The sequence below is a fragment of the Athene noctua genome, chromosome 25 (genome assembly GCF_965140245.1).
Source record: "Athene noctua chromosome 25, bAthNoc1.hap1.1, whole genome shotgun sequence".
Lineage (NCBI taxonomy): Eukaryota > Metazoa > Chordata > Aves > Strigiformes > Strigidae > Athene > Athene noctua.
In genome coordinates, this window is record NC_134061.1 from 3,367,727 (window position 1) to 3,393,265 (window position 25,539).

The window sequence follows — 25,539 nt, forward strand, 5'->3', positions numbered from 1 at the left end:
TGTGTGGTTATGTTACAGAAGTGGAGCTGCACGTGCTCTCTGCTGGTAGCTGTAGCTTGTGGTGTCACATCAGGTGTTAGTGAGCCCAAAGCTGGGATTTCGTCTGAAGTCAGGATTGCTGTTTGTGGTTCATTTTTAGCTCCCACTTACTCTGAATTCAAGGGCAGACTTCACCCTAAGCAAATTCTGCCCTCTGAAGTTACTTCTTTATATGTGGTTTTACCTGCTGCCTCATCACCATGACAAATGATGCTGCCCTGGAGCTAGCTGGAGGGGTTTGTAGAAGTAGCTTTTAACAATGGACATCTCCAAATTGGACAGAAAACTACATGCTTTTCCCTTGGCATCTTCTGGTATAATAATGGAGAGCCTGGCAGGCATATATAAGCAGAAATAATAAATGTTGCTGTTGGGTACAAAAAGGAAAGCAGGTAAAAAGTCCAGCTGAAGATCTACTGCTTGAGCTGCAGTGTTGCTTGTAGTCACTGCCCGTCAGTAAACAGAACAGATTCAGAAAGGATGGGACTAAAATTAGGGTATTGGACCTGCCCTGTGACAGAGGGAGGGACTCTCTGAGGCTTGTGAAGAGGAAACTTGCAGGGGTTGAAGTGGTGGACAAATGGTCTGCAAAAAGGGCAACTGTGAGCTGGAGAACGGAGTCTACCCCGATGCTCCCAGGTTTTGTTCTCATCCCGAGCAGTGTGTGCATCCTGGGCCAGATCCAAGCACCATGTGCACACGTGGCCATGCCATTCCTTTCTCATCAAACTTCCCTGTTCCTGACCTCTTTTCCCTTCCATTCTGAATCTTGCCTAGCAGATCCGTGTTCTTCTGCAGTGCTCCTGGGAGCCTCTTTGCTGAGGCAGCCGGTGCTTGCCTGGCCCTTGCCTTTGGCCAGAGCTTGGCAACTGGGCTTGCTCAGAGCAAGATGGAGCCCAGCTCCCTGCACATGTACTAGGCTTCCAGCACTGGGAATCTCTCATCTGCAGCACTGCCGAGCTGTCATCAGTGCATCCTTATTTTTTTTGGCTTTGTAGCCTACTTTGCATGAGTTTTGCCTTTCTCCTATTTTAATGTTAACTGAATTACCTTGCCAGCTCCTCCCTTCCCCCAGGTTCCTCCAGGCGAGAGAGGAAGAGAGTCATGAATGCTGTTTAATGTGAAGGCACTTATTAATGCTTAATCTCTCAAATATGTCACTGCTTTTATTGTGTCTAATAATAGGGTTTATTGTCACGGCTGTCTGAGGTCCGTGCTCAGCTCCAAAGCGTATTTCATTAGTTACTGTTGCACAGGTACTCCCCTTATGGAGGGTTTTTTGACTCCATGCGTTTGTTTGCTCTATCAGCATCCCACAGCCTCTTGGTGCTTAAGTTCTTAAGTGGAGAATCCTGTACTCTGGTTGTAGCAGTGTTTGTGTGCAGATAAAAAGCACCTTAGCAATGCTTGTGGCAAAAGAGCTTGAAATGGCCTGAGTGAAATACTAGAAAGTCCTCGTTAGCAAGAGGGAGCTGGGCATGCCTGGGTGATGCTGAAGGGGGATCGGTGTATGTAAGATGGGTTTTGGAACTGAGAAAGGATCACTAGGTACTGAAGTCCTGTAGTGTGCGGAGAGAGAAGCGCTCTGAACGCTTCCCATCTGTGAAAACGGGCAGTTCTGTAAGGTGGGTATAGGTGTCGGGCTGCAGTGGGATTTGCTTTGCTGCCTGATGTCAGTGTGAGAACAGAAGCCAACGTCTCCCACCGGCTGCTCTCTGCCTCCCTTGGTACGGAATGACAAAGCGCTGTGGCTCTAGGTGCGGTCAGAGCCTCTCCAAATAGTCTGCCTCTATTCATGCACTGCAATAAAAAGAAGCACTACTGAAATACCAGCAACTCTGTTTATTCCAGCCTTTGTATTAGTGATTTAGGGAGAGCCTGTGACCTTACCGAACGTGAATGGATCTCTCGTAACCCGAGACCAGGAGCAATATTATTTTAAGCAAGAAGTAAGGCTCTGAAGCAGGCTGTCCTTTTATACATATCATATGTGTGACAGCAGAGCTGCATTTAGAGCTGAAAGGGGATAAAATCCCTGAGGAGACAGATTGCACCTCATTTATTTTTAACAAATGTACTGGGGAAGATTGAGCCTGAATTCCTAGACTTGGGGCAGTCTTAAATTCGGACAATTTCTACTCTTCATCCTTGTGGAAAGGAAGATGGCACCAGCTGGGCTTCCACCTGATTCCTGGGGTGGATGAAATGCTCATGGATTCTTGATTTTTTTTTTTTTTTTTTTTAAAAAAAAAAAACAAAAAAACTTGCTCCTCCTTTAGCCTTTGGGTTGGGAGAGGAAATAATGGTTTTACAACTCTTTGGCTGAATTTATGGTCTGGATTCCCGTGTGGATTGTCACTATTCATGCTGCCTGCATCTGCTTTTGTTGCAAATCTGCTCATTGGCTCGATAAAACTAGAATCAAGGCAAGACAGATTGCTACCTGATTGTCATCCCGAGTGACCCAAACTGGGCGGAGACCAGCTGGAGAGAGACATCCGAGTGCTCAGTAGGGATGTGTTTTGTGTATAAAGGTTTTTATTTGCTGTTTATCCTTACTTAAAAATCCTTGTTTGTCATGTCCCTCAGCATGGTTCAAACTGTGCTCCCTCGTTATGAAAAATAAAGGTACAAGCGGAGCTTCTGTGGGGTTTTTACTGTTTTAGAAGCAAGGTTCTCAAATTCTGTTAACTTGTGCTGGGTATCAGGAGACACTACCGTCTCCCACCGCACCTCTCACTTGCTGTTCGTGACATGGTGGGTGAAACTGGGAGCTAAAACAGGCACCAGCACCCCTGTCTGAGCAGTGGCAGCCCTTGAGCAGTCCGATCAGCCGCTCCTGGGACTGGGGCTGCAGCTTCCCAGCTCTGTGAGGTGGCAGCCTGCTGGGCTGCCCACCCGTTTCCCCATCACTCCCTGGCTTGGTTGGCATGTCGCAGTCCTTTCTGTCAGGAGTTGAACCATGCACTCATCCCTGGGCTGTGCTCTCCTGCTCATGTGTTGTGTTATTTTTTTTTTTGCTTGAGCTCCTCCAGATTAGGATTTTTTTTTCCTGCGTTTATCTTCTTACTGCCCCTTCTGATACAGATTTAATAAAGAAGTGCTGCTTTTAGCTTTTAATAAATACTGTTGAGAACATTTTAAGGGAACAGTGTGTTTTCTACTGTTGTGCAATAATGTGACAAGGGAGATGTAAGTGTAGCAGAAATGCTTGATGAATGTCCTATTGTTTGTGTCTTTTGGCCTTAAAAAAAAAAAGACATTCAGGAAACAGACTCTGACTTTTGACCTCATCTGAAGTGTCTCTTAGTCATGAAAATCAAAAATAACGCAGAAAAGCAAGACAGAGGCTAAAATTGCCTTCCACAAGCCCTGTCTGGTTGTGACTGCTGCGGTGAGGACAAGTCCTGCTAAAGCCTCGAAAGCTTGTGAGATCTGCCGTGTTTGTTTCTTGGCTAAGTAACCAGTGTGTCAGGAACGAATGACTCTTTCCTTCCCCTGTATTTATAGTGAGACTGTCCTGATAAGGCATCCTGCTGCGTTCCAGTGCTGTCACTCATCTTTGGGATGCTGGAACTGGACACTATGGCGCCAGAGGGTATTTGGTGCTCAGCGTGGATATCAAGTGGCTAAAAGTAATGGCTTGGTGAAATAAGCACTGTGGGCAAACCGTGCGGTGGTGGTTTGTCACCAGAGTGTGTAGAGACCTGTGTGGCCACTGTAGTGGTAAACCGGGGTTTTTCAGGCAAGCTGCACGTGTGTGCTTGAGGTGCTTACCCTGGGCTTCTGGCCACCGTGAAGGGCAGTGAGCATCGCTGCTCAGCCTGACTGCCTGAACACCCTCTCTGTTCCCTCCCTGTTCCTTGTGGCACTACTGGAAGCCTCTTGCTTTTAGAGCGCTTCTGCATCTTCAGTCTTTGCAGCCAGGAGCTCTGCAGACTTGGATCCTGTAGGAGTGAAATAGCGTTCCCTAGGAAAACTCACCTGACTTGGCTTCTTCCCCAGGACAGGCTTTCTGTCGCTGCAAGAGCGATGCCAGCCATGGTGGTGTGGCACTAGCTGGAGCAGATGGTGCTGTTGTCATCATTTTAATTTCTATCCATGTGTTGAAACAGCTCAAAATAACTTTAAGAAAGGAAGGCCCAATCCGAGAAGATACTGTGAATGTTCTCCTTGCCCTGAGAAAATCTCTTGCAATTATCAGTGTCCACAGCACTTTCCTAGTTCTGCCACATCCACTCTAACTAGGATCATTTTGTAGGCTAGAGATGTGGCATGAAAAATCTTTTATATTTAATATCTTCATTACTGTGGCAGCATTGAATATTCACAGAACTTCTGCATAGGCTGTTCTGTCAGGGTGCAGCAAATGTTGTCAGCACTGTGAAATCAAAGAAAGAAGAGCAGCTGAGATCAAAGTAAGCAATAAACACATGCCGTGTGTCTTGACAGCGTCTTTTTCAAGCCGGAGGCAAAACCTGGAGGGGCTCAAGGTGCAGCTGAATGGCGGCTGGTGCTGGCATGGTGTTGGCCTCCCATGTCTTCCCCCTCTGCTACGTAGGTGCTCCAAAGCCGGGGTGAGATGACCCATAGCACTACTGTCACACACAACTTCTGCTTGTCAGGGGTTCAGCTTCTGCTGGTTTAGTGCCTTGAACCACCTCCCTGTGGGCTGCTGGAGCAGTGCTGGTGGTGTAGGGAGTAAGGACCAAGCAGTGTGATCTGAGCCTGGCTTGTTGAATTGAAGCCTGGCTCTGCTCAGTTTTGAGGTAGGGGCCTTGCTCTTTGGATCTTTTGATTATCAAAACATTGCTGCTCTGAGGCCAAGGTATCTACTTTTTCTTCACTGTGTATTTTGGGTCCTTTCTGGGGTGCTGTACACGTTGCCGTCTTGGTGGAGGTGGAATGTGGTAGCAAGTATCCTGTTTTTCAAGTCCATTTACAGGTGTAAAGGAAATTTTCCTCATAAAATCCTCTTAATTGATGAGGTTTCTGGTTGCATGTTGGTGTGTTCTCAGTGTCAGCATCATTCGAGCCTAGCACCCAACGCAACAGCCTCGTCTGCCTTTGCACACAGAGGGAGGGGAAGGAAGCTGGTGTGCAGCCTGCTCACCGCTTGCGCTGAGGCCAGCTGCCTAGAGCAGCTCCTGGAAAGTGCAGATGTGGCCCTTCCCAGTGCAGGAGGGCTTAATCCTGCTTCTGTGTCCCTGGGGGCCCTGGCTCTGTGCACCGCAGCAAAGGTGGCTGTTTTCTCCTGCAGCAAAGAAAAAAGATTCATGGGGCTGGCATGGTATTGCAGGGGGGTTCTCTCCTTGCAGTGGACTCTGCAATTTTTCCACTTAAACGCAGCCCATCGAGCTTAAACTCTTCAGTGCAGAGCTTGCTGTTGATGTGTGTGCTCTGCAGATGGTTCAGGGCTTGTATTTGATCCCATGTTCAAACCAGGTTTCCGACATTTCTCTAGCCCGTGGCTCTGGTGCACCAAATGGATGCTGCTGTACGTGTGCCACTACAAAAGCCTCCGGAGAAAGGAAATAGCAGAGCTTTGGTTCTCCTGCTGGCAGTCGTCTCTGCTGGGTCCTACAGCACACGGCTCTGCTGCAGAGCAGTAGGTTGTAAAATGGAGACGGTGCTGGAGAGCTTGCGTGAAGATGAACAGCAGAGCTGCTTTCAAGGAGAGGCTGTTTACTAACCTGCTAGAAACCCCTTTATCTGGTGCTTTGGTCGATCACGCTGCAGGCCTGCTAGGTGGAGGGAGGCACCCGGCTGAGAGCTCGGCTCTATGCTGTCTTGTCAGCCAGCATGGGTATTTTCACCCTCCTGTTTGTTTGAGGGTGATTGGTGTCTGGCTGGCTGATGAAGAGCAAGTTTGGGGCTATTTCTCAGCTCTTCAGTTGACTGGATTGCATTTCAGAAGCTCTGGCCAAGAACCCAGGAAGGGTGAGATGGTGCTCAGCATCCTCCCAAACTGGCTGTGTTCAGGGAAATGGGGGTGATTCTGTGTCTGTCAGCCTTTCCCTGCCCTGGGATGTGTTGTGGTACCCACTGGAGCATGAAATAAGTCCCGTCAGTTTATTTCTGACCTCATGTTAATGAAGAAAATTGTGATAACCATGAGAAACTGCTGGCCAGGCTAATAGTCCTGCTTGTGGTAGATTGCAAGTGTTCACAGACCAGATGAGCCCTGCCAGGCTCCTTTTCCCACTGACTGCTGTGTGAAAGGGACCTTCCTCAGCTGCTTATCATGGGAACATCCTTTATAATCGTTCCACGTGAGTGACAGAGGAGTGTGGCAGCCGTCAGTTCGTGGGGATGGATGTCTGATTTTCTTTCTTCAGGCAGCCCGATCTCTCAGGAAAGCACTTTTCCTCCTCATGATGTAATTTGCCAGCCCAAGTAAACGAGGCTTTTGATGGGGCAGAACCCTGTTGTGCCATCAACTGTCCTAATTCATTAAGACTCCAGCAGTGGTTTTGGAAGCTTTTCTTTCCTCTTTTCCCTCTCCACATCCAGGCACACGTAAATGTGACTTTTCTGCTGTTGCTGGAAGGTAACAGCTAAGAACACACTGACTCGTGTTGCCTTCCCTGCTGCTCTTCGGTGGCAGCGGCCAGGCTGGGGCAGCAGCTCCTCCCGGCAACCCGTGAGTCTGTCCGAGGACTTTGCCGTGCACAGCAGTTCAGCCACGTCTTGGCATGCAGCACAGCCTTTGAAAGACAGTGCAGAGGAAGTACTAGGCTTCCACCATTTTCTATTAAGTGAATAATGACTGGTACAAGCCTGAATACTTGTGAGCCCGCCTTAAAACCTGCAGCAGCAGGGAAGATGCTCTGATTTCCAGTGGGTTGGGCTGAGCCTGGGCTAGGAAGAGTCAAAGAGAATTAGCTGATAAATAAGATCTCCTGCTTCTCTTTGATTCGCTCTACATGTTCAACTGCTTAAGGGCTTCCCAAGCAAGTAGGATTTTGGGGGAGGAAGATTTTATCCACCCGGAAACCATCTCGCGGCTCTGTGAAATGCATGACTGCAAGATACTCTAGTGGGGGGGTTGGGAAGAAATCCAAAGGTAGCCTAGTAAATCCCTGCTAAAGAAGCTTCTCTTCCTTCTGTTCGCAAAGAGCCTGCTGAACAGATAGGGCAAGCTTTAAAACTACTGTTGCTTACTTTTCTGATGCTGTGTAAGCCCCTCTGATCAGAGCCTTAATCTAGCTAAAGATAGTGGGTTTAGAGACAGCCTGATCTTTGCATCAGTGTTGAATGAGAAGCGTGATCTGAAGCGCTGAACCCTCCCTGGGCAGCAGTCGCCCTTAAACGCCCTCCTGTAAGAGAAGGCTGGGACAGGGAGACCTGCTACGGTGATGTTGCAAAAGGCTGGTTTTGACTTGGTCAGATAAGCCAGACAAAAGTGAAAAAGAAAGGTAAGAAGGGGTGGAAGGTCAAGGAAGGAGGATGCTGATAGCACCGGTAGATGCTGCAGGTTGCCATGGAGGTGCTCGGGTTTGAGTTGAGGTGAAGGTGGAGCTGCCTTGCTGCTCTTACATCCCTGTGGTGTCCCTCAGGAGCTTCCTCTGGTTTCTCTACTCAAGTGCTGCTCCAGAGAACCCTGCCTGAAGGAGAGCAGTGCAGCTGGGAGCACGCGGGTTGTGGTGTCTGTGGGAGCCTGGCTTCCACTCTGGTTTGTCCCCAACCTGCCCTGTGACAAGCCTTTTCACCTCTGTTTCCCGCAGGGAAAATGGGAATAATGAAATATCTTTGGTAAACCGCCCTGCGCTTCTGTCAGTAGCAACCGATGCAAGATTTAGGGTTAATATTGCCAAACACTTGTGTATGTTCCCCCAACGATTCACAGCACATTACTGTTCCTGGAAGAGGCCACATTTGCGGTGTCCTTTTGTTTGGGCAGAAAAGAGAGATGCGGATAAAACCATTTCCCATCTCCCGAGTCCAGCTGCTCTTGCAGCTCAGGCCGTGGGCTGGAGTTGTGTGCCTGGATAATCCTGTCTCCTAATTGCCACCCTGCTTGGAGGCAGCTGCTGAACTGGGCCTAAGCTGATTTGGGATGGCAAATTCTGTTACTTTAATTCTCAGCAATGCTGAGGAACTTGTCAGCACGTGAGTATCCCTTGGCTTTTTTCTAGCCACGAGCGTGCCCTGGAGACCTTTGCCAGCTGCTGACCCCCAGCAGTTAGCTTGCAGAACTCTTGGCTGTGGAGAGGTTAGATTTGATGGTTCCCTGAGCTCTTGTGTCTTTGAACGCAGCTTTTCTATTCCCTGGTTTGTACAGAATCGTGGTATCTCATTGCTTGGGGCTTTCTTGCCCTGTGACCACCCTCACCTTTCCCCATCTCCTTTCCCAACTTGATAATACACCTTTAACTGGTGTGGCAGTTGTTTATTGCCTGGTCCCAGTAACATTCAGATCCCAAATGGGTGTGCATGAAGCCAGTGTGACCATCCTTGCTGTGATGAGGCTCCTGTGCCTCAAAGCTGTTCTGCTGTGAACCCAAACCCATCTCACACCTGCATGGAAGGTGTCCAGCCCCGAGAGAAAGGTCACAAAAGTTCCAGGCTCCCAAGGAGTCACTTAAACTATAACATGGAAAAAATGTGAGAAAAAAGGTGCATTTTTGAGACTATTTCTTTTGCAACACCCTCTTGTTCTAAGAGGCATTTGTCTGTCTTTGAACCTGAAGGAAGTTTTTCTAACCTCTTGACTAGATAACTTGAAACTCCATGTACTTTCTCAGCTCACTGCATATTAGGCAGTGCCTGCAATTAATGAGATCACCGTCCATATACCCCCCTCTGTCAGCTTCTCGGAAAAACAGTACTTGGAGAAGTACACAAAGGAGATGAAAAGGAATTATGAACAACCTTTCAGGCTGATGTTATTTCATGGGGCTGTCGCTCCATTTTAATTAAGTAATTCAGATGGAATGATGCTTTTTTTAAAACCCTGTTTGTGTTTGATCACCTTTCAGAGGTAACACTTAGATAGCTCAGGTTTGTTGAATTTTCATTTTCAAGAAACAAGAGTGGGTGCTTACTGCCCTTACCAATTAGATAACGGGGAAGGAAGACACTGCTGCAGCTGAGCACAAGACACAACAGCCAAGAGTCTTTACTCTGCTTGTGTCTGGAAATCAGCTGGGTGATTGCTTGGATGTTTTGTGGCTAGCGTGAAAGATGGAGCAGCTCAGTTAGACCCAGTGATGAGTACCAGAGTGTGCAAATCCAGCCAGTATCTCTCAAAGCATTGCACTCACCTTCTGCTGAATTTTCTCTTTCTTCTATTTTCTTACAATGTGTGGCTAGTAACCCCCCGTACCCAGCCGCAAACAGATCTGCCAACACCTAGTTTATTTTGGGATTTGTGCGTATGTAAATCGAGCCATTGGTTCCCAGGCTCGTGATCCCTGGAGCTGCGCAGTTTGAATCGCTGCAGATTGAGACTCTCCCTCTTCCTCTGTGATTGGGGATAATCCCGCAGCCGTTCAGGAACGGTGGCTGTCGGATTGTGTCCCCTTGGCCGCGGTTGTAGCCCCGCGTGTTGCTGGGCCCGCGGGTGAGTGGGGTGCAGCTGCTGACCCACTTTCCTTGGACAGGCATCGTGGGAGCACTCATCTCCTGGCACCAGAAGGGTTGTGGGGATGCGTTTTCGTGCTCCTTTGTGATAGTGCTAACGATGTTGTCTGGCACAGATTACGCAAGGCTGAGTGCCACCGAAGCACAGCTGTGTGGTCCCCGGCATCTGCTTTCTTCCCCCTCCGCCACTGGGCCGCTCTCAATAGGGTACGTTGTTTTCAGCCCTGGTTTTATTTACCTTTCATTGCGAAGAAACCTTTTGCCAAGGAGATTAAGACTTTGGGCTGCCTGACTTAATTTGGGATCTAAATCTTCCCAGGCGGAGAATGCTGGAGGCTTTGTGCGTGGTTTGCTGGTGGTTAGCCTGAGCGGCAGCAGAATGAGAGCTCTGCTGTGTCTTTGTGCGGGTGGTGATGTGTCCTGACTGCGCTCCAGAAAGACGTCTGGGGTGCCTGTTCTCTGGCTCTGCCAGAATGGGGCTGTGTGGAGCCTCGTGGCCTGCAGCACAGAGGGCTCACCAGGCAGGAGAAACATGCTGCTTTACAGGAGACGTTTCTTTCCAAAACGGGGGGCTGGTTATGCCCTATAAACAGAGCTTAAATGTGTTCTAGCTGGGAACTTCTCATGTATTTTGTTCATTTATTGATTTAATTTTATTTCTTGTGTGCATAGGCCTTTTCCGTTCTCCTTCCCTCTTTATGAAGTAGTATTTGTAGCCGTTGTTACAGTTCCTCTTGGAGGAAGGATACAGCAGTTGTTTCATTTGGACCAGTTTTCACATGTGTGGGTTGTGCTGGGGTGGGAGGTTGCCATGAATCGAGCAGTTGGTTTTACTCCAAATAGTGCCACCCCAGCTGTGCTCTAGTAGCTTTTGCTTCTGCCGACAGACCAGACCAAGCCATTTTATTGATGCCTTCAAGCCTAACAAGCTATTTAGAAATTAAATTTGCAGAATAGGCAGTGGAAGCAGAGCAGTGCTTTCATTCCTCTCAGTTCTCCTGGGCATGAATGCAGGATGGTGTCAGGGATGTGGCTCTGGTGTCTTGAATCACGATCATTACATCTTGCAAATGAAGCAAGGTCAGGCTGGCTGTGGGCTGGCAGGAGACCTTTGTGGTGTTGGGCAAAAGGCAGCCTGTGGTTTTGCAGGCAGTGTGGGAACCATCATGTAAAGCTGCTAGGCTTTACTGTCAGGTCTTTGCAACCTCCTGTGAGAGTAGTGATGTTGTTTTCAGTATCCTTGCCAAACTCCACCACGAAAATGATTTTTTTTTTTTTTTTTTTTTTTTTTTAATTCTTTAAGTATGTTGTGGACCTTGAGCTGACTAATAGCTTTCACTTCCTGACCTAAACTTCAGTGCTGTCAATGGCTATTAAAGGTTTGCATCCTTTCACTTAAGGCTTGTCCTCACTGGACACGTGGTCTTGCATGCTTTGGGCTCTTTGGGGTGTAAATTGCTGTTTTGGCTTTTAGCCCCTAACATTTTATACAACACAGGCCTGCAGGGACTGTTCTGGGGCCCGGTTCAGCTGTGAAATGCTATTGAAATGCTTGAGAGTTGTTCCTGGTTGCTCAGTGTTGAGCTCAGCTGGTGGGGTGGTGGCATCTGGAGCCAGGCCGCACGCCACAAGCCGCCCTGCACTCCCTTTGCTCCGCCGATGGCTCCACGCGCACCCCCAGCCCCCCTGCTTACAGCACCTTGGAATACCTGCTCCTCTCCAGGTTACACCGGCCTGAGGGTGGAGATGGCAATATTTAACTCTCAAAGCAGTCAGAGGCTTGGCAGCCGGTTTATAACCCTTTATCACTGGGAAAGCAGCTCCAAGCTTGGGAGTGAAACACGCTGCGTGCCAGCCTGCATCTCATCTCAACGCTGGTGTCAATGGCAAAGCAGTTGCATTTGGTGGCAGGAGATGGGCCGGACTCTCACTGGTTAAAATCACCTCTCGGACAAACTATTTACGCTGGGGGCCCTAATGAGGTTGCACGTCCAGAGCAAACACCAGAGGTACTGGTGGGCTGAGCCTACGCTGCCAGAAATCAGCCCGTTTCTCCTGCTGCTGGCAACAAAAACTTTGCCCCCCTACTTCCCTCCTCGTATGCCTTGTTGCGCAGCTCAAAACGTCTGCTCAGTACGGCTTTTCTCTCAAAAGGCGGGCTGCGGGTTTGAAAAATGCGAGGTTTGGAGGAGCTGTTAATTGTGGGATAGGCTGTTGCTTTTTAGATAGTGTCCCTGGTTAACAAGAAGAGTTCTGCTGGAAACGGATAAGATTCTTAGGAGGGTTTGTGCTTTATCTGTCATACAGAGGGTGCTGCCAAAGTTTATCTCTGCGCAGCTATCCTTGCTGTAATTATTCATTACTGAACTATTGCGTCAAGGTGGGGCTGGTTTTACAGTTTTTAGAATGTTTTTTCCCCTTAATGGTATGTTTTTCCCTAAGAGGGATTTCCCCTTCCCCCGCTGCAAAAGAAAAACAAGTAGGATTATCAGCAAGAGACTGTTTTCAAAATTCAAAGCAGTTTCTCAAATGCACAATTTTCAGACCATTTTTGTTTAAGAAGTCTAATCTAAAATACGCAGTTTTAGTAAGGTTTAAATTCTCTTGAGACATATGAATTTATTACCTGAGTGAAAACCCAGAGCAAAGCTGAGACTTTCCCTCTAGAATAAGAAGGGGTTTGCATGTAGGCAGTTCAGTTTTGCTTCTTGGTTTCAACAGGACAGATCTGTCCCAAAACTGTGTGCATCATCAGTACAGTTTTGAGTGAGCAATGCTTTTAGCTGACATCTACAATGGATGAAAAAGAAAGAGGGAGAGAATGAAGTTCAGCATCCATCGGAGAGGCATAAAATATCTTTATAGATGATGTTCCTGGTGAATAGGACTGTATGATTATATGGCCTGTGTATTTCAAATTCTGCTGGGAGAGCTTTGCAGCTTAGAGATAATGGTGGTGGCGGCTCACTTGTACTTACCCATTGAATCGCTTTGTGCGCTTAATGTTATTTATTTGCTTATCTGGTGCTGATGGAATTTCATCAGCCCTATTGTAATGGGTTTAAATCTCAGCCCTGGCAGGCCTCGGAGGGCAAGCTGTAGGAAATGCTTCCCGAGCCACACGGGAGGGGCAGCGTTGTGAGAGAGGCATCTGTTGAGTGGGCATTTCTTCTGCTGAAAGCAAGATGCTGTGGGAACCGTGTGGGAGCTGGATCCCTCTCCCTGCCCCTTGGCTCGTGCCAGTTGGAGGAGTTTTTGTTCTTCTCCACCGCTGACTGCTGCACGCAGTGGCTCAGGTGCAGAGTGACTCCGCTCCCTGCCTGCTGTGCTGCAGGCATGGCGGGAGGACGTTGTGCTTCATCTGCTGAGAGATGTTTCTGTTTTCCATGGCAAACCGGGCATCAGCCCCCAGAATCGCTGTGTCCAAATGAATGAGTGTCCAGGGTGTTTTGTAAGCTGCAGCCAGGTTACAGGTGCTCTCAGGGTCCCACTGAGTGTTTTTTGGACGGATCTTTGTGATTTTTGGGTGTGCTTTTTTCCTTGTAACAGAAAAGGGAGCTCTTTCTCTCTTATCTCTGCAAAATTAATGGCTACAACCTCCCGAGTCCACCTCCAGTCCTTTACCTCTGAGACGGCCTCATCCTGCCAAGCATAGAGCTCAGTGGGAACAGGAGCTGCCTCTGCCTGGCTCTGAGCAGCACAGCATTAAAAGCCTTCTCGCAAAGCTGGGGCAGATAGCAAGATCGTCAGCTTCTCTGAAAAACACCCAGCCATTTCTTTGTGCTGAAAAGCCCTGGCAGGTCAGTGGGAAACAGGGTGACAGTCAGCCCTGTGCGACCAGGCGGCCCCTTGCGCCCGCCAGCAGATCCACTGGCCTTTGCTGAATCATGGCTCCCTGCTGCTGTGCCAGGATGGAACAGATGCAAAATGCTCTGTTCAGAGGAAAAGTGGAAGATCTTTGGCTGCGTCGAGTGCTGCCCGTGGAGCCAGACATGAGCCTCTGGTGGAGTATATGAGTTTACTGGTTGTCAGGCTGGGAGTCCTCTCTGGACGCTGTCCCAGGAAATTCTTGTCCAGAGGCAAGAAAGGACTAAATGTATCTTTTTAGAGAGATTGGGGGAGACACTAATTGCTCTTCTCCAAAAAACAGGTAGGAGGAGGAGGGAAAAGGAGGCAGAAGAAGGAAACAGCCTCACTGAAATCCAGCCACCAGATTTGTGAGGGGTTTGCCTCTGGATCTGCAGTTGGGAAGCAAAGATGTAAATATCTGTAGATGTTTAGTGAACTGAGCTGGGTTGGGAGGCCTGTTAGGAACCACCAGTTGTGAGTGGAGTAGGAACTGCTTCTCCCATCCGTGTTTTCCTACCAACAGATAGGGCAGCGTGTGGGGAAAGCTGCTGTACCCGGCCCCGGGTATGTGTCTGGGGCAGAGGTCACCCTCTGTGCATGCACACACACAAACACGCGTGCACAAGAGCAGCACATCTGTGTGTCATTTTACAGTCACGTCCATGCCCAAGGTGCTTTTGTGCCCTCTACATGAGGTTAACATTATATTTTAGTATTTCAGTGCTACGTAGACCTGTAAATAATATCAAACAGCAGCTAGATGACATCAGGATATAATCAATATGATCCTTTGAGCTCTGGGAGGAGCAGCCATATGTCCAAATAATTAGGGCCCACCATTTTAGGAACAAAAATTAGGTACTTAATTATTTCCTATTTTATACCTCCAGTTTTATGGGTGATTTCCTTTCAGGGCAAGTTCTCGAACTTACTTGGTACAGATCTGTCAGATGGCTTTGTGGCTGTCTAAGGCAGAAATTAAATTGCATAGTCATCTTGCTAAGGCTTAAAAAAAGCTGGGTGAGAGATCTGGTTACTAGCATTGGAGTTTCTCTTGCGTAGTTCCATATATCCAGTTAATCTATTGCCAGCAAAGAAATCCAAAGGAGTTTGCCTCCTTGCTGCTGGTAACCTGAGCTTCATTGCTGGATTCATTCGCTCCTGACGGCCATGGAAAATGTGTGATTACACTAATAGCTGGTTATTAATCACTGCCAATGGCTGTAATTATATCAGCTATTAGGAAGTCAGCTAAAAGCAATGTCTGTTCAACCAGCATGGACAATAAGGAGAAACGCGGTCCCTGCTTCAAATAAGCAGATAATGTTTGTTGGCGACTTCATTTCCTTTTGCAGATAGACGCACATTAGAAAAATAACTCTGAATTTTAGCACCTTTCTACTTCCACTTCAGCGCCCAGGCCTATTCACTTGACACCGTGGTGTTGGCTTCCTGAGCACTGCAAGAAGTAGCACGTTGAGTAGCCCTTGTGCTGCCCTCTCAGACCCACAACCAAGCAAGACCCTCTTCTCTAAGAGTGCCTGGTCCAAATCCATCTCTGGAGAGTCCTGGTTTACCCCTGAATGTCACTTTTGGTTTGATTTTTAGACAATTGTTGTATTGTTAGAGCCGTGTTTCCCTGCTGGGTGTATCCACAGGGGCAGAAGGCATCCCTTCCCGCAGCAGCATCACGCCTTGCCAGCAGACACTGCTGTTGAAAGACTGGTTAAAGTGGCAGAGTTTGGAGCATGCAGCAGAAGTACCTGCTGCTCCTGGTGGTCACCTGTGACAAAACAGTAGCCAAGCAGTGTCCTGTGTGCACCAGAATGGTCATTTTGCTTGGGACATCTTAAATACCTGTGGAATTTTTGAAGTTGCATCTGGACAGAACTTGCCTATGTCCTGTTGTGATGGATGCAGTGACTGGTACATGCTTTTGCTTGTGCAGGAATAATTAGACCTTGCCTTTGTTCACAAGGAACATTTGCTCCTTTATACGTCTTTTATGCAAAATCTGTGTTCTCCTTTTGGCTCGTGCCCGTAGGTGAATTTTTTCTGTCCTTTGACCTATGCCGAAAGCTTGGAGCAGCTCTGCTGAAGAGTGGTGTCTGGCTGGGACAGCCTTTTAGATCCCAGTTTGGCATGTTAGCACTCACTTCCCACTGTCCTCCTCCATTTGATGACTGCAGACAAAACATGCTCCCGGTGGATTTGGAAACACTAGCATTAGATGCTCCAGGGAGTATTTCAGCATGGTATGAAATCCAATAGGTAACATGTATCTTGAGCTGTGACCTTCCCTGAGCACAGTGGTGTGATTTCAGGGCTCATCAGGAAAAGGGAACAAAGTAGGTATCTTCTTACAGTGGCTGAAAAGACTGTTGGCTGGTGTTGGCTGATTGCTTGCAAGAGGATATTTAATGCTCCTGGAAATTGTCTGACCAACCAAAATTGTCTGGTGGAGCAGTAGATGGGAGCGCACCAGCTGGGCTCCAGATGCGTCAGATTTTGCCTGATGGGTGTTTGTTTTTCCTCTCCTCTTCAGGTAACTTTGCTGTTAGATGGCGGAGCAGCGTCAGGACGTCACCATGATGGAGGATCACGCAGCTGGCCAGGAGAAGCACATCCCATCAGGTGAGCACCTCCAGGAGGAGATGGTGGAAAGGACCTGCCTGGCCCACTGCTGAGAGAGTGACCTAAGTGGGGAGAGCAGGGCCAGCGTCCTTGGGGACGGCCAGGAGGAGGTGGTATGTGTGTCAGAAGGTTACCGTGGATCAGCTGGCTGCAGCCAGTGGGCAGTGGGTAGCCCACAAGATGCTCTGATGTTCATAGTCGTAGGAAAATGCTGCTGTTTGATATCATTGCCCAGCAAGAGCAGAACAACCCCTAGTATCCAGACTAGTGATGATCTTATAGCTGAAGCTTTGCAAATGTGTGTTTCTGTGTTCACTCCTTAGTTTGCTATAAAAATACAGCACTGCTTTTATTTGGAGACACAGCTCAAGGGTGCTGCTTGCTGCCTGCTTTTCTCACCTGCACAGGGAGATGGGGGGAACTGAACCGAGAGCTCTGGGAGCAGGGGCCATGCAAGAGTCTTTTGCCCCGTATTTCAGACCTGCATTTCTCGAAGCCTTTCCTTTCTCATTCCACCATGCTCCACAACTGAGCTTGGAAACCCATGTAAAGCCAGCAAACCTGGTGGGACTCGCTCCCAGCTACGCTCCATATAAACATCATCTTAATTTTCTTTTCTTGAGGTGCTTTGGACACAGCTTACACCAGATAAATGGATTGTCTCTGTTCTGGAGAGAATCCATAGCATCCATTCATGCCAGGTGCTGTAATGCATTTCAGTCTGATAGCTCCTCTCAGCGTGTAGCCTCAGCTTTGCACATCACAGGTTCCCAGGGATTTTGCTTATATTAGTTTGAATCTTCTTTTCCAAGTCGTTTTCTTCAGTTCTCGTTATTTTATTTGCCCAGACTCCTTGCAGAGAGGAGACTCGAGCCTCTTGCCCTGCTCTTCCAAAAGATGACTTTTGCAGCCAAGTTGCACAGAAGCCCAATGTGCTACACCAAGCCCTGTACAGAGACTTGCTGGTTTGCAATGATTAGAATTAACACATCGTGGAAGCTTTCAGCAGCCTGCTCTGGGAGGGAGGTTAATGGCTCCAGGAATGGCAGAGGACAACAGTGACTCACAAGTTGTACATCTTTTCTGCTTACGTTGCTAAGATCTCCTTTCTTGCTTGTGCCATGCTTTGCTGTTTCTAGCTGTCCGGTTCACCGGGCTTTTCTTTTGCCGATGGGTTTCTGCTTGTTCCTTTTGGTGATGACACTGGTGCTTTTGGTTGGCATTTTCACGCTTTGCTTGCTTATTAGTTCAGGTGTTTTATACTCTCCAATTAGAGTTTCTTGCTGCTGTGGATCTGGGCAATCAGAGGTCATAACTCAGAGGCCATAATTCATAGCCAAGGACTTGTTCTAAGTATTTGAATGTTTTCCAGGCTATCCCCTTCAGATACCAGTCGATGATGGATCGGATGAGCCTGTTTCTGAAACATCTGACGCTAAGAGCACCCCAACTACGGAAGGTGGGAGCTCTTTGACTTACTGCTTTGAAACCATGATGGATGGGGTCGTGGTAAACCTTGCCGAAAGACTCGCTGTGCCGTGTTCTGGTGGGGTTGCTCAGGAGGAGTGTCTGCACTCTTGGACAAATGCTCTTCACTAGTCTCATCACAAGCAATGTATGCCACTCTGCAGAATGAGATAATGAGCTTTAAAGATGGACAGTGGGTTGGAAGTCAAGAAAAAGTGAAGTGTTTATTATTATAGTTCAGGAAGACACTTGTGGTTTGTTTCCTGAAGACTTTTCACAGAGTGACTGCAAGGTCCTGTTAGCTCAGCGCGGCCAGGAGCAATCCCATGTTGTGTGCTCCCAGGGCCAGAGGTTTGCATCGTTGTGCTCCCCCAAGATACTGACAGCACATCCTGGTCGCTGTGTTCCCTTCCAGGGTTAGCTGTACCCCATAGCTCTGGTTTTGCCCCCTCCATTTTTACATGTTCATTATTGCAGCATGAGTCATGCTGGAGTGATGAGATGGGCAGAGTCTATACATAAAACAAAACTCTGTGCTGATATAAATGTAGGACTCGGGGCATGTCAGTGCTGCTCCAGAGTGTTCTCTGAATGCCGTGTTTGTAGAAAGAATCTAATTCTGAAGTGGTCTAGAGACTTGTTCACCGTTTTAATTAACTACACTTTTTGTGTTCTTCTGGTTGCTTTAATCCCAAATACCTGCCTCTTGGAGACTTCAGGTAAAGGCATTAGTTTGCAAAATTTATCTAAAAGAAAGGTTGACAGAGATGCTGACCAGTTCCAGCCCTGTCCCACTGGAGGTGTAGGCTAGCTGCTGGTCTGTGAAGCAGCTCCGTTCCTGTGTATGTGGCTCAAGAAATCAGTACGTAAAACCTGGCTGGTGCAGAAGGGGATATTGTCCCTCTTTCCTGTTGGACTGGGACTGTCATGATGAGCAGACATTCCTCTGGTAGATGGTGCCAGGTATCTGTCAGTCCCAGAGCTGCCCAGAGCGTGACTCAGCCGCAGTGCTCGCACGGTTTATGAAGGTATCCAATGGGAGCTGTTCTTTCCTGCTCCAGACCAGTGATGTCCCCGAGCAGAGAGCATTTCTGTGCACGCAGATCAGGCACCAGTGGCTGCCTTTAGCTGTGCGTTCTCAGACAGTGTTTATGGTAAAGCCTTCAGCTGCATAAGGACTGTGCTGGAGATGTGAGGTTTGTGTGGCAGAGGAGACAGCTCATGGTGTCCCTGCTGTCTCATGCTCGTTTCTCTCCCTCCACAAGCACTGGCTCAAGGGAGGGACTCGGGTGCTTTTCTGAGCAAAAGGTTCTTCAGGCATGTCCTGGCCTCCGCAGGGTTTTGCCACTTAATGGCTATGTGAAAGCTGCGTTGTTTTTCAGATGCCACAGCACCTTTAGTGGAGGAAGGAGACCACGAGGATCAGGGTGGTGTCGAACAGCACGGGGAGATCCCAGAAGGAACCACAGGTGAGGGAGACCAAGGTGCAGTTTCATCTCTTGATGCAGACAGAGCAGAGAGCTGGACTGGTTAGTGCTTAAAAATAACACTGCAAAACCTCTCGCAGGCATGCTTTGCTCCTGATACGTGCTTCTTTCTTCTCCACGGCCTGCAGAAATAATTCTTAGCTTACAATTGTCCTCTTACCTTCCCCATCCTGGGGGAAACTCGCAGCCTTTTCTTCTCTTTTTCTCAGCTCCACATCTGACAATCTTTCTATCTGTGGTGGCTTCGCCTCCCATCTCCAGGCTGAGTGCTTACCTGCAGATCCCAGTCATCTCTGCCCCTCTGCCAGCAGCCCTGCTTTGCTGGCGAGGTGAGGCAGTCACCGCAGGACCTTGCTGCTTGTCTCACTGGTGTTCTCGCTCAGCCCAGCCCATGCGGTTGTCTTTGAAGCGGCAGGTGAAAACCAGGCCACTGCAGCAGTTCTGTGGCTGCCAGTGTGTTTTAAGGATAATGCAGGGGAAGTCAAGTGGCAGATTCAGCCTGGATGCTCTGTGGGGAATCACTGCACCTGGGCCTGCTTTTCTGGGGGGGGATGGAGGACTTTCAGGGGCAGAGGAAGAAGGGAGTGAGCTGCGGCAGTGCTGTGTGTGTACGAGAAGGCAGGAGCCCCTGGGAGAGTCAGGTCTGTGTGTGAAAAATGAGTATGTGGCCCTTGCGTGGTAGCCACTGGCTTTTTCCTGGAAGCATCAGGCAGGACCTGAGAAAAGGTAGTGGGTGGAAATGGGCTTTTGCTAGTGCCCAAACACTGAAACAAGCCCACAGCACGCTCCCTTGGGCAGCCAAACTGTCTGTCCTGCATCCAGTCCCCAGGCTACTGGTGGAGCCCTGGGCTGAAACGCAGAGCTGGCCTGCTAGCAAGGATGTGCAGTCTCTGGTTCAAGCTCTGACTGCACCAGGGAACCAGAAAGCAGCAGTGTGTCCTGAACTCTTTGGAAAAAAAATGGGGGAAACAGAGAAAGTCCTAGTTTGATTGTGGAACTGTGACATACATATATAATCGATGAAGCCAGTTGGAAAGTAGTCATACAATAAATTGAAAAAAATTCTTACAGAGACAAATCATCATTGCTGTGAAGAAAATTGTGCTTTTCTAATGTACCAGTATTCCTGAAGTGTCAGGTTTATACCAGACTTAGATTTACCGGTCTCAGATAGCCTCGGCAGAGGTCTTTACAGTAAGCTAGGTAGGAGACACCAAGAAGGTAGGGTTCAGGTAAGAGTTAGACAGTGCTGTGAGTGCTGCTGGCAACGTAAATGCAAGGTGGAGGTAGAAAAGGGGTATATAAATCCAGAAGTTTCCCTGCTCCTTAACAGCCTGTTCTCTGCACCTCTGCCTGAAGGAGCTTGTACTAACCTGCCACCCAGGATGTGTGGGTTGGTTAATCACTCCTCCAGTCTGGTACAGCACAGGCTGAATAGATCTGCCTAGATCCATCATCAGCATGAGTTGATTTCCTGTCTCTGCTGCCCTGCTCATAAAACAGCACTGATGGGAGGTAAATACATTCTCCAGACACACGCTTAAACTTAATTCTTCTTTTGATCATGTTTTTCCCATTCTTTCTCTGAACTGGGACCAGCTGAGGAGGCGGGGGTAGGAGCCACCCCCAACCTGGAGGACCACGCTGCAGGAGATGCTGCTCAAGGTTAGTGAATCACCTGTCGCTGGGGTCCAGTTATTGCTGCCCACACGTGTGGCTGGTTGCTAGTGGCTTGGGAATTTTCTTCTGTAATGCAAATGCTCTGCACTGTACAAGCAGTTGTGCAGTTCTCCCCGTTCCTGACAGGGGAGGGTCATACATGCTCTGAATGTTCCAACATACTCATTTCAGGAAACTGCAGCTTTTCATGCACCAAATTTCTCTCTCAGATGGCTGAAGCCCTGGTGCTTATTTGTCTGGTTGCATCACAGGGCATCCTTCAGGCTAGAAAAGGTAATAAACAGAGCCGGGATGGTGCAGTTAGCCTGGAGGAGCTGCTCAGCATTGAACAGAGTCAGTTTTGGGCCCTGTGTGTCACAGGTGAAATAAGTGAATTGTTTAATTTCTGTCTCTCTTTCTAATGTAAAACAAACCTACTCACTGATGCTCTGACTTTAACATTAAGGGTGTTTTCTTCTCATCCCAGTCTTGGGGAACATGACTGACAAAGCCAGTCATGGTGGGCCGGGAGTGTTTTTAGAGCATTAATTGTGCGTGTGCTCAGATGAGCCAAGAAATTACCCAGGGACCTCCTGGCTATCTGGAAAACCTCTCTTGAGTCTGCTCCATTCAGACTTGATGGAAAATTCAGGATGGGATTTTCCCAAAGTACCCAGTGGTAGCTTAATTCTGTGCCCAATGGGGCAGACTTATGGGTTCAAACTCACTTTGATATTGCTGTCTTGCTAGCACTAATAGGCCATAGAGCTAATTTGGTGCGCTGTTTAAAACCCTAGTTAAACCCCATTTTGTAAGGTAGTTTTCTGTGCAGCAGACATACATTCCTCCAGCTGTTTGGGCAGCGTCTTTTCTCCTCATGGCTGCATTAGTGCATTTACAGACATCGTGTCTTTTAAAGAACAGGTCTTTGCCTTCTCAGCTCAGGGCAGAATTCAGGTTGTCTTGGCTTTCCACACACAGATGAGCACAGTTATGTGCAGTCTGCTCCCTACAATTAAAATAAAACCTTTGCTTGCCTGTGGTTCTTGGACTAGCAACTCTCTGTATTTAAAATCGTGGCACCACTGCAAAAAAGATTGATTGTTAGCAGGAGGGTGGTGAAGTTCTGTCTCCTTTTTCAGTCTGGTTCTAACTGCTGTTTCTCACCAGATTTTCAATAAAATCTTTTTGTACTGTCCTGGGATCTTTCAGCTGTCATATGGGGATGGGGACATAGAGCTAGCTGGAGCTCTGGTATGACTTACATATGACATTTCTAGGTTCTTATGTAAATTTTTACTTCTCTGAAAGTGGACTTGTAATAACATGCTGCTTCCTTTTAATGGTTCTCTCTGATTTGGGGAAAAATGTGGTTGTTGATACACACAGAGTCTTGGATGTCTCATTACTAGCTACTTTCATTTTTCCTGTTGTGGGATTTAAAAAAATGATCTTTGCAGTGAAGATGGAACGTCTTAAAAATGCCTTTGGAGTCTCAGATGGAGAAGCATCTCCCGATGCACATTTAGTGCTGTGTTGGCGTTCTGCTGGCTCTTGACCTTGTGCTGCACGTTTGCCTCAGAGCCACCGAAGGGTCCCGGAGTTTGGGAGTCCAGCTGAGCAACCGAGTGTCCACAGCCCTGCGCCGGCAGTCGTTAACGGTCATGCTGTTCATTTGCAGAAGAAATGAGCCAGGACAATCTGCTGGCTAATGCATAAACACCCTTCAAATCCCTGTGCTTGTAAAAGATGTTTTTGATGCCACATTTCAAATATTACCGGTCAATAGGTGCCAATTTGAGATTTCTCTTAAAACACAATTTCAGATGTCTTTGTGTGGTAGTTTCACATAACCATTATATTCTCTTAAAATGCAGAGAACACTGATAAAAGACCAAAAGACTCCTTTTATTGTTTTAATCTTGTTTGTTAATCTAACAAAGCAACAGTCGAGATCTCAGTACTGAAGTGCTGTGATCCAGGCTCTTTAGTTTACCTGATCAGTGCTCAAAAAGTCTAAAGAGTATTTGAAGCTGGACAAAATCATAATTTAAGATGCACAGTCTTACTAGGGCAGTTGACTTCAAAGCAGTTTAGCTATATTCAGGGTGAATTCTCCATTGCTTAGTGCATCTTTGCTTCAGTTGAATAAATTTCTAACAGAAAAGCTCCAGCTCAACTAGAATATGTGGCTTAATGCAGCAATTGTTGGGAGAAATTGCAAAAGTCTGTGTCATGCATGAGATCAGCGATTGAACAGAATTGTCTCTTTTACCCCCCTCCCACCAAAAAAAAAAAAAAAAAAAAAAAAAGAGATCTGTGTCTCTGTGACCTTAAGTTTTGTGCTTTAAATGTCACACTTTCTACTCCACCCAAATGGTGGCAGCAGCACTGGAGCTCTAATTAGTCTGAGTGGGTGCACAGTCCAAAATTGCTGTGGCCATGTGGCTACAGCCACATTTTTACTTCAAGTCCTTTCCACTGAGGCTGTTGAAACACACAGCAGTAAGAGAGGAGACATAGCAGTGCTCTTCCCCAAGCTCATTAGCAATAGAAATGATCTGGAGAACAAAGCAGAGAGATAGTTTGAGCTCTGAGAGGGTGTAACTGGTGCCATGTCTGCATGAACAACATCTGCAAGGGAGGAGAGGACTGTAGGGATTTTGTAAGCCTGTGAGGGTGTCTGGCCTGTTTTGTTCAGGCCCTTGAGGCAGAAAGTGGTGGTCACTGACCAGCTAACTGGTGGTCCAGTGGTGGTGTAAGATTAGAAAATGGGTGTGTTCTTGGCTTCTGAAAACTTCTGTAGCTAAACTAGCTCATAGAGACAGAAATTGGTGGTTGGATACCCCAGCCACCTCCAAGAGCAGGTCCAGGGAGGAGTGTGGTCTCCCACATGTTGTGGCTGTCACTGTTCCTGATTCCCATGGGATCAGAAATATTTTTAAAGGTAAAAGCCACTATAGAAGTAAGTTGTCCATTCAATGGGGCAGTGTGGGATTTGCTTTTATCCTCTAGATGGATAGTAGAAATCCTTAGTCTCTCTTCAGCGTTACGTGACTGACTACCTATTTGACATGCCTGTGCTAACTCTGTGCCCATGCTTCATACCCCGCGTCTTCAACTCCAGGGGAGCCAAGCTCTCCAAAGCTACAGCCTGGCCCTCAGGAGCGTGTGGGAGATGCCATAAAAAGAGAAAGCCAGCCCACAAAGCAAGGAGCTGGAGTTCTCCAGCAGCCTCTTCTGTCTCATGAAATGAAGGCTACAACAGCAGCTCCCACCAGAATAGAGGTCACCATCCCAATACCCCTGGATATGTACCAAGACTCCAGGCCGTCTGAAGACAGCAATGAGTTGTGGGATCATCGAGGCAGAGAAGGCATTGGTGTGGCTCCAGCCCTGGGAGCAGAGCTGGGCCGTGATGTGCGCACTGAGGGGTTGGCAGGAGCGGGTGGTGCAGATGACTCCCTTATTAAAGATGGGCCATCTCCTTTATATGCCAGAGCTCCATTAAAAGAAGATGTCAGTGGCAGGGAAAGAGATGAGGACCGTGATATTGATGAAACTTCTGAACAGGATTTGCTTTCCCTGGTGGGACAGTATGTTTCGCCGGGCCCTGAAATGGGCTTGTGTCCAGCAACAGCCAAGGAAGATCTGGGAGAATATGCCTTTGTAGAAAACAAGTCCAAAGATGCCCTCAGAGACATACCGGGAGAGGCACTTCGTGTTGAAACTGAATCACATAAAGCGGGAGAGGACCAAGAGGGGAGGAGACAGCCATTGAGGGGGGAAGAAGAGACAGATGTCACCACTTCAGAGCCTTCTGAAGTCATCTCCCAAAAAGAAGCGAAGCTTGGGGAGGCAGAAGATTCTGGACCCTTGCTAGAAACAGCCAAACTCCCTGTTGAGTTAAAAGATGACACGGAAGAGAGAGCTGCTCCTTTGGAAGAGGCTGTACCAGATACTGGAGAACGGCGGACGCCCAAGAAGAAACCCTGTGCCCATGGTGCAGACAAAGCCGTCAGTCGCGTCCCTCTCCTAAAAGGTGTGTGTGACCTTTGCCTGCCCTGAGCTCCCATTGCCAGTGGCTTGCTCCCGACAAGGCTGCCTGAACCAGTACTTCAGCTTGCTGCCACTTCTCCAATCCTGCTGCTTGGGAAATGGCCTGGAACTGATCTACAAAGTGCCGCTGCTTCTCCCTCCCTCTCCTTCCCTCTTTAATTTAATCCTGGATATCCTGGCATACGTGCCGGACCCTTATGCTTCGGTTTTGCGTCCCTTGCATGGTGCTGGCGCGTCCCTGATCATGCTTTGTTCACCTGTTTTTGTTTTGATTTCCTTGGATCTGTGGGGTGGGCACCTTAACTCACACCTGGCACCTTCCCAGAGAAGATGAAGACGGGACGGACGTTGTTCTGGCATGTTGGAGTGGGGCTAACCCGGCGCACGCTGCGGCTTGGTCCAACAAGACACGTGCCATCTGGTTTGCATGTGTCCGCTGTCCGGTCCAATAACTCTTTGTATTGGCTTTCCTAAAGAGGAGGGAGGAGGAAAAAGGCAAGTGAGTTGGGAGGTCTGACCATGGAAAAGGCCTCACATCGGTCCTGTTTCTTGTATTTCCCTTAAATATCCACTACTGACTGCTGTTGGAGGCAAGATTTGGAGCTAGCTGGGCACTGCCGGGCATGTCTGATGCTCTGACAAAGCATCCTGCTCCCATCCCAGTGCTGGACAGCGTGTCCTTGGGTGGTCCAACGCGATGTGGCTGTGTCTGGGGTGTTCTGCAGGAGCTGCCTGTGTGTGTGGAGGCCTGGCTCTTGGG

General features: G+C 48.2%; 1 protein-coding gene across 16 annotated transcripts in view; it reads left to right on the top strand.

Moving 5' to 3' along the window:
- MAPT (microtubule associated protein tau) overlaps nt 1-25,539 on the top strand; it is a 53,267-nt gene that overhangs the window by 7,594 nt on the left and 20,134 nt on the right. For 10 of the 16 annotated variants that reach the window (XR_012635182.1, XM_074926984.1, XM_074926991.1 and 7 more), the window contains exons 2-6: nt 16,019-16,107; nt 17,480-17,566; nt 18,957-19,043; nt 20,661-20,726; nt 23,848-24,762. Coding sequence is in view for 15 of the 16 variants with exons in the window: in XM_074926984.1 (XP_074783085.1) it covers nt 16,035-16,107; nt 17,480-17,566; nt 18,957-19,043; nt 20,661-20,726; nt 23,848-24,762 (1,228 nt within the window). In the remaining variant the exon portion in view is untranslated. Of the gene's footprint in view, nt 1-9,750; nt 9,832-16,018; nt 16,108-17,479; nt 17,567-18,956; nt 19,044-20,660; nt 20,727-23,847; nt 24,763-25,539 lie in introns of those variants that run through there. The other 6 variants (XM_074926993.1, XM_074926995.1, XM_074926994.1 and 3 more) reach the window with 3 other exon arrangements.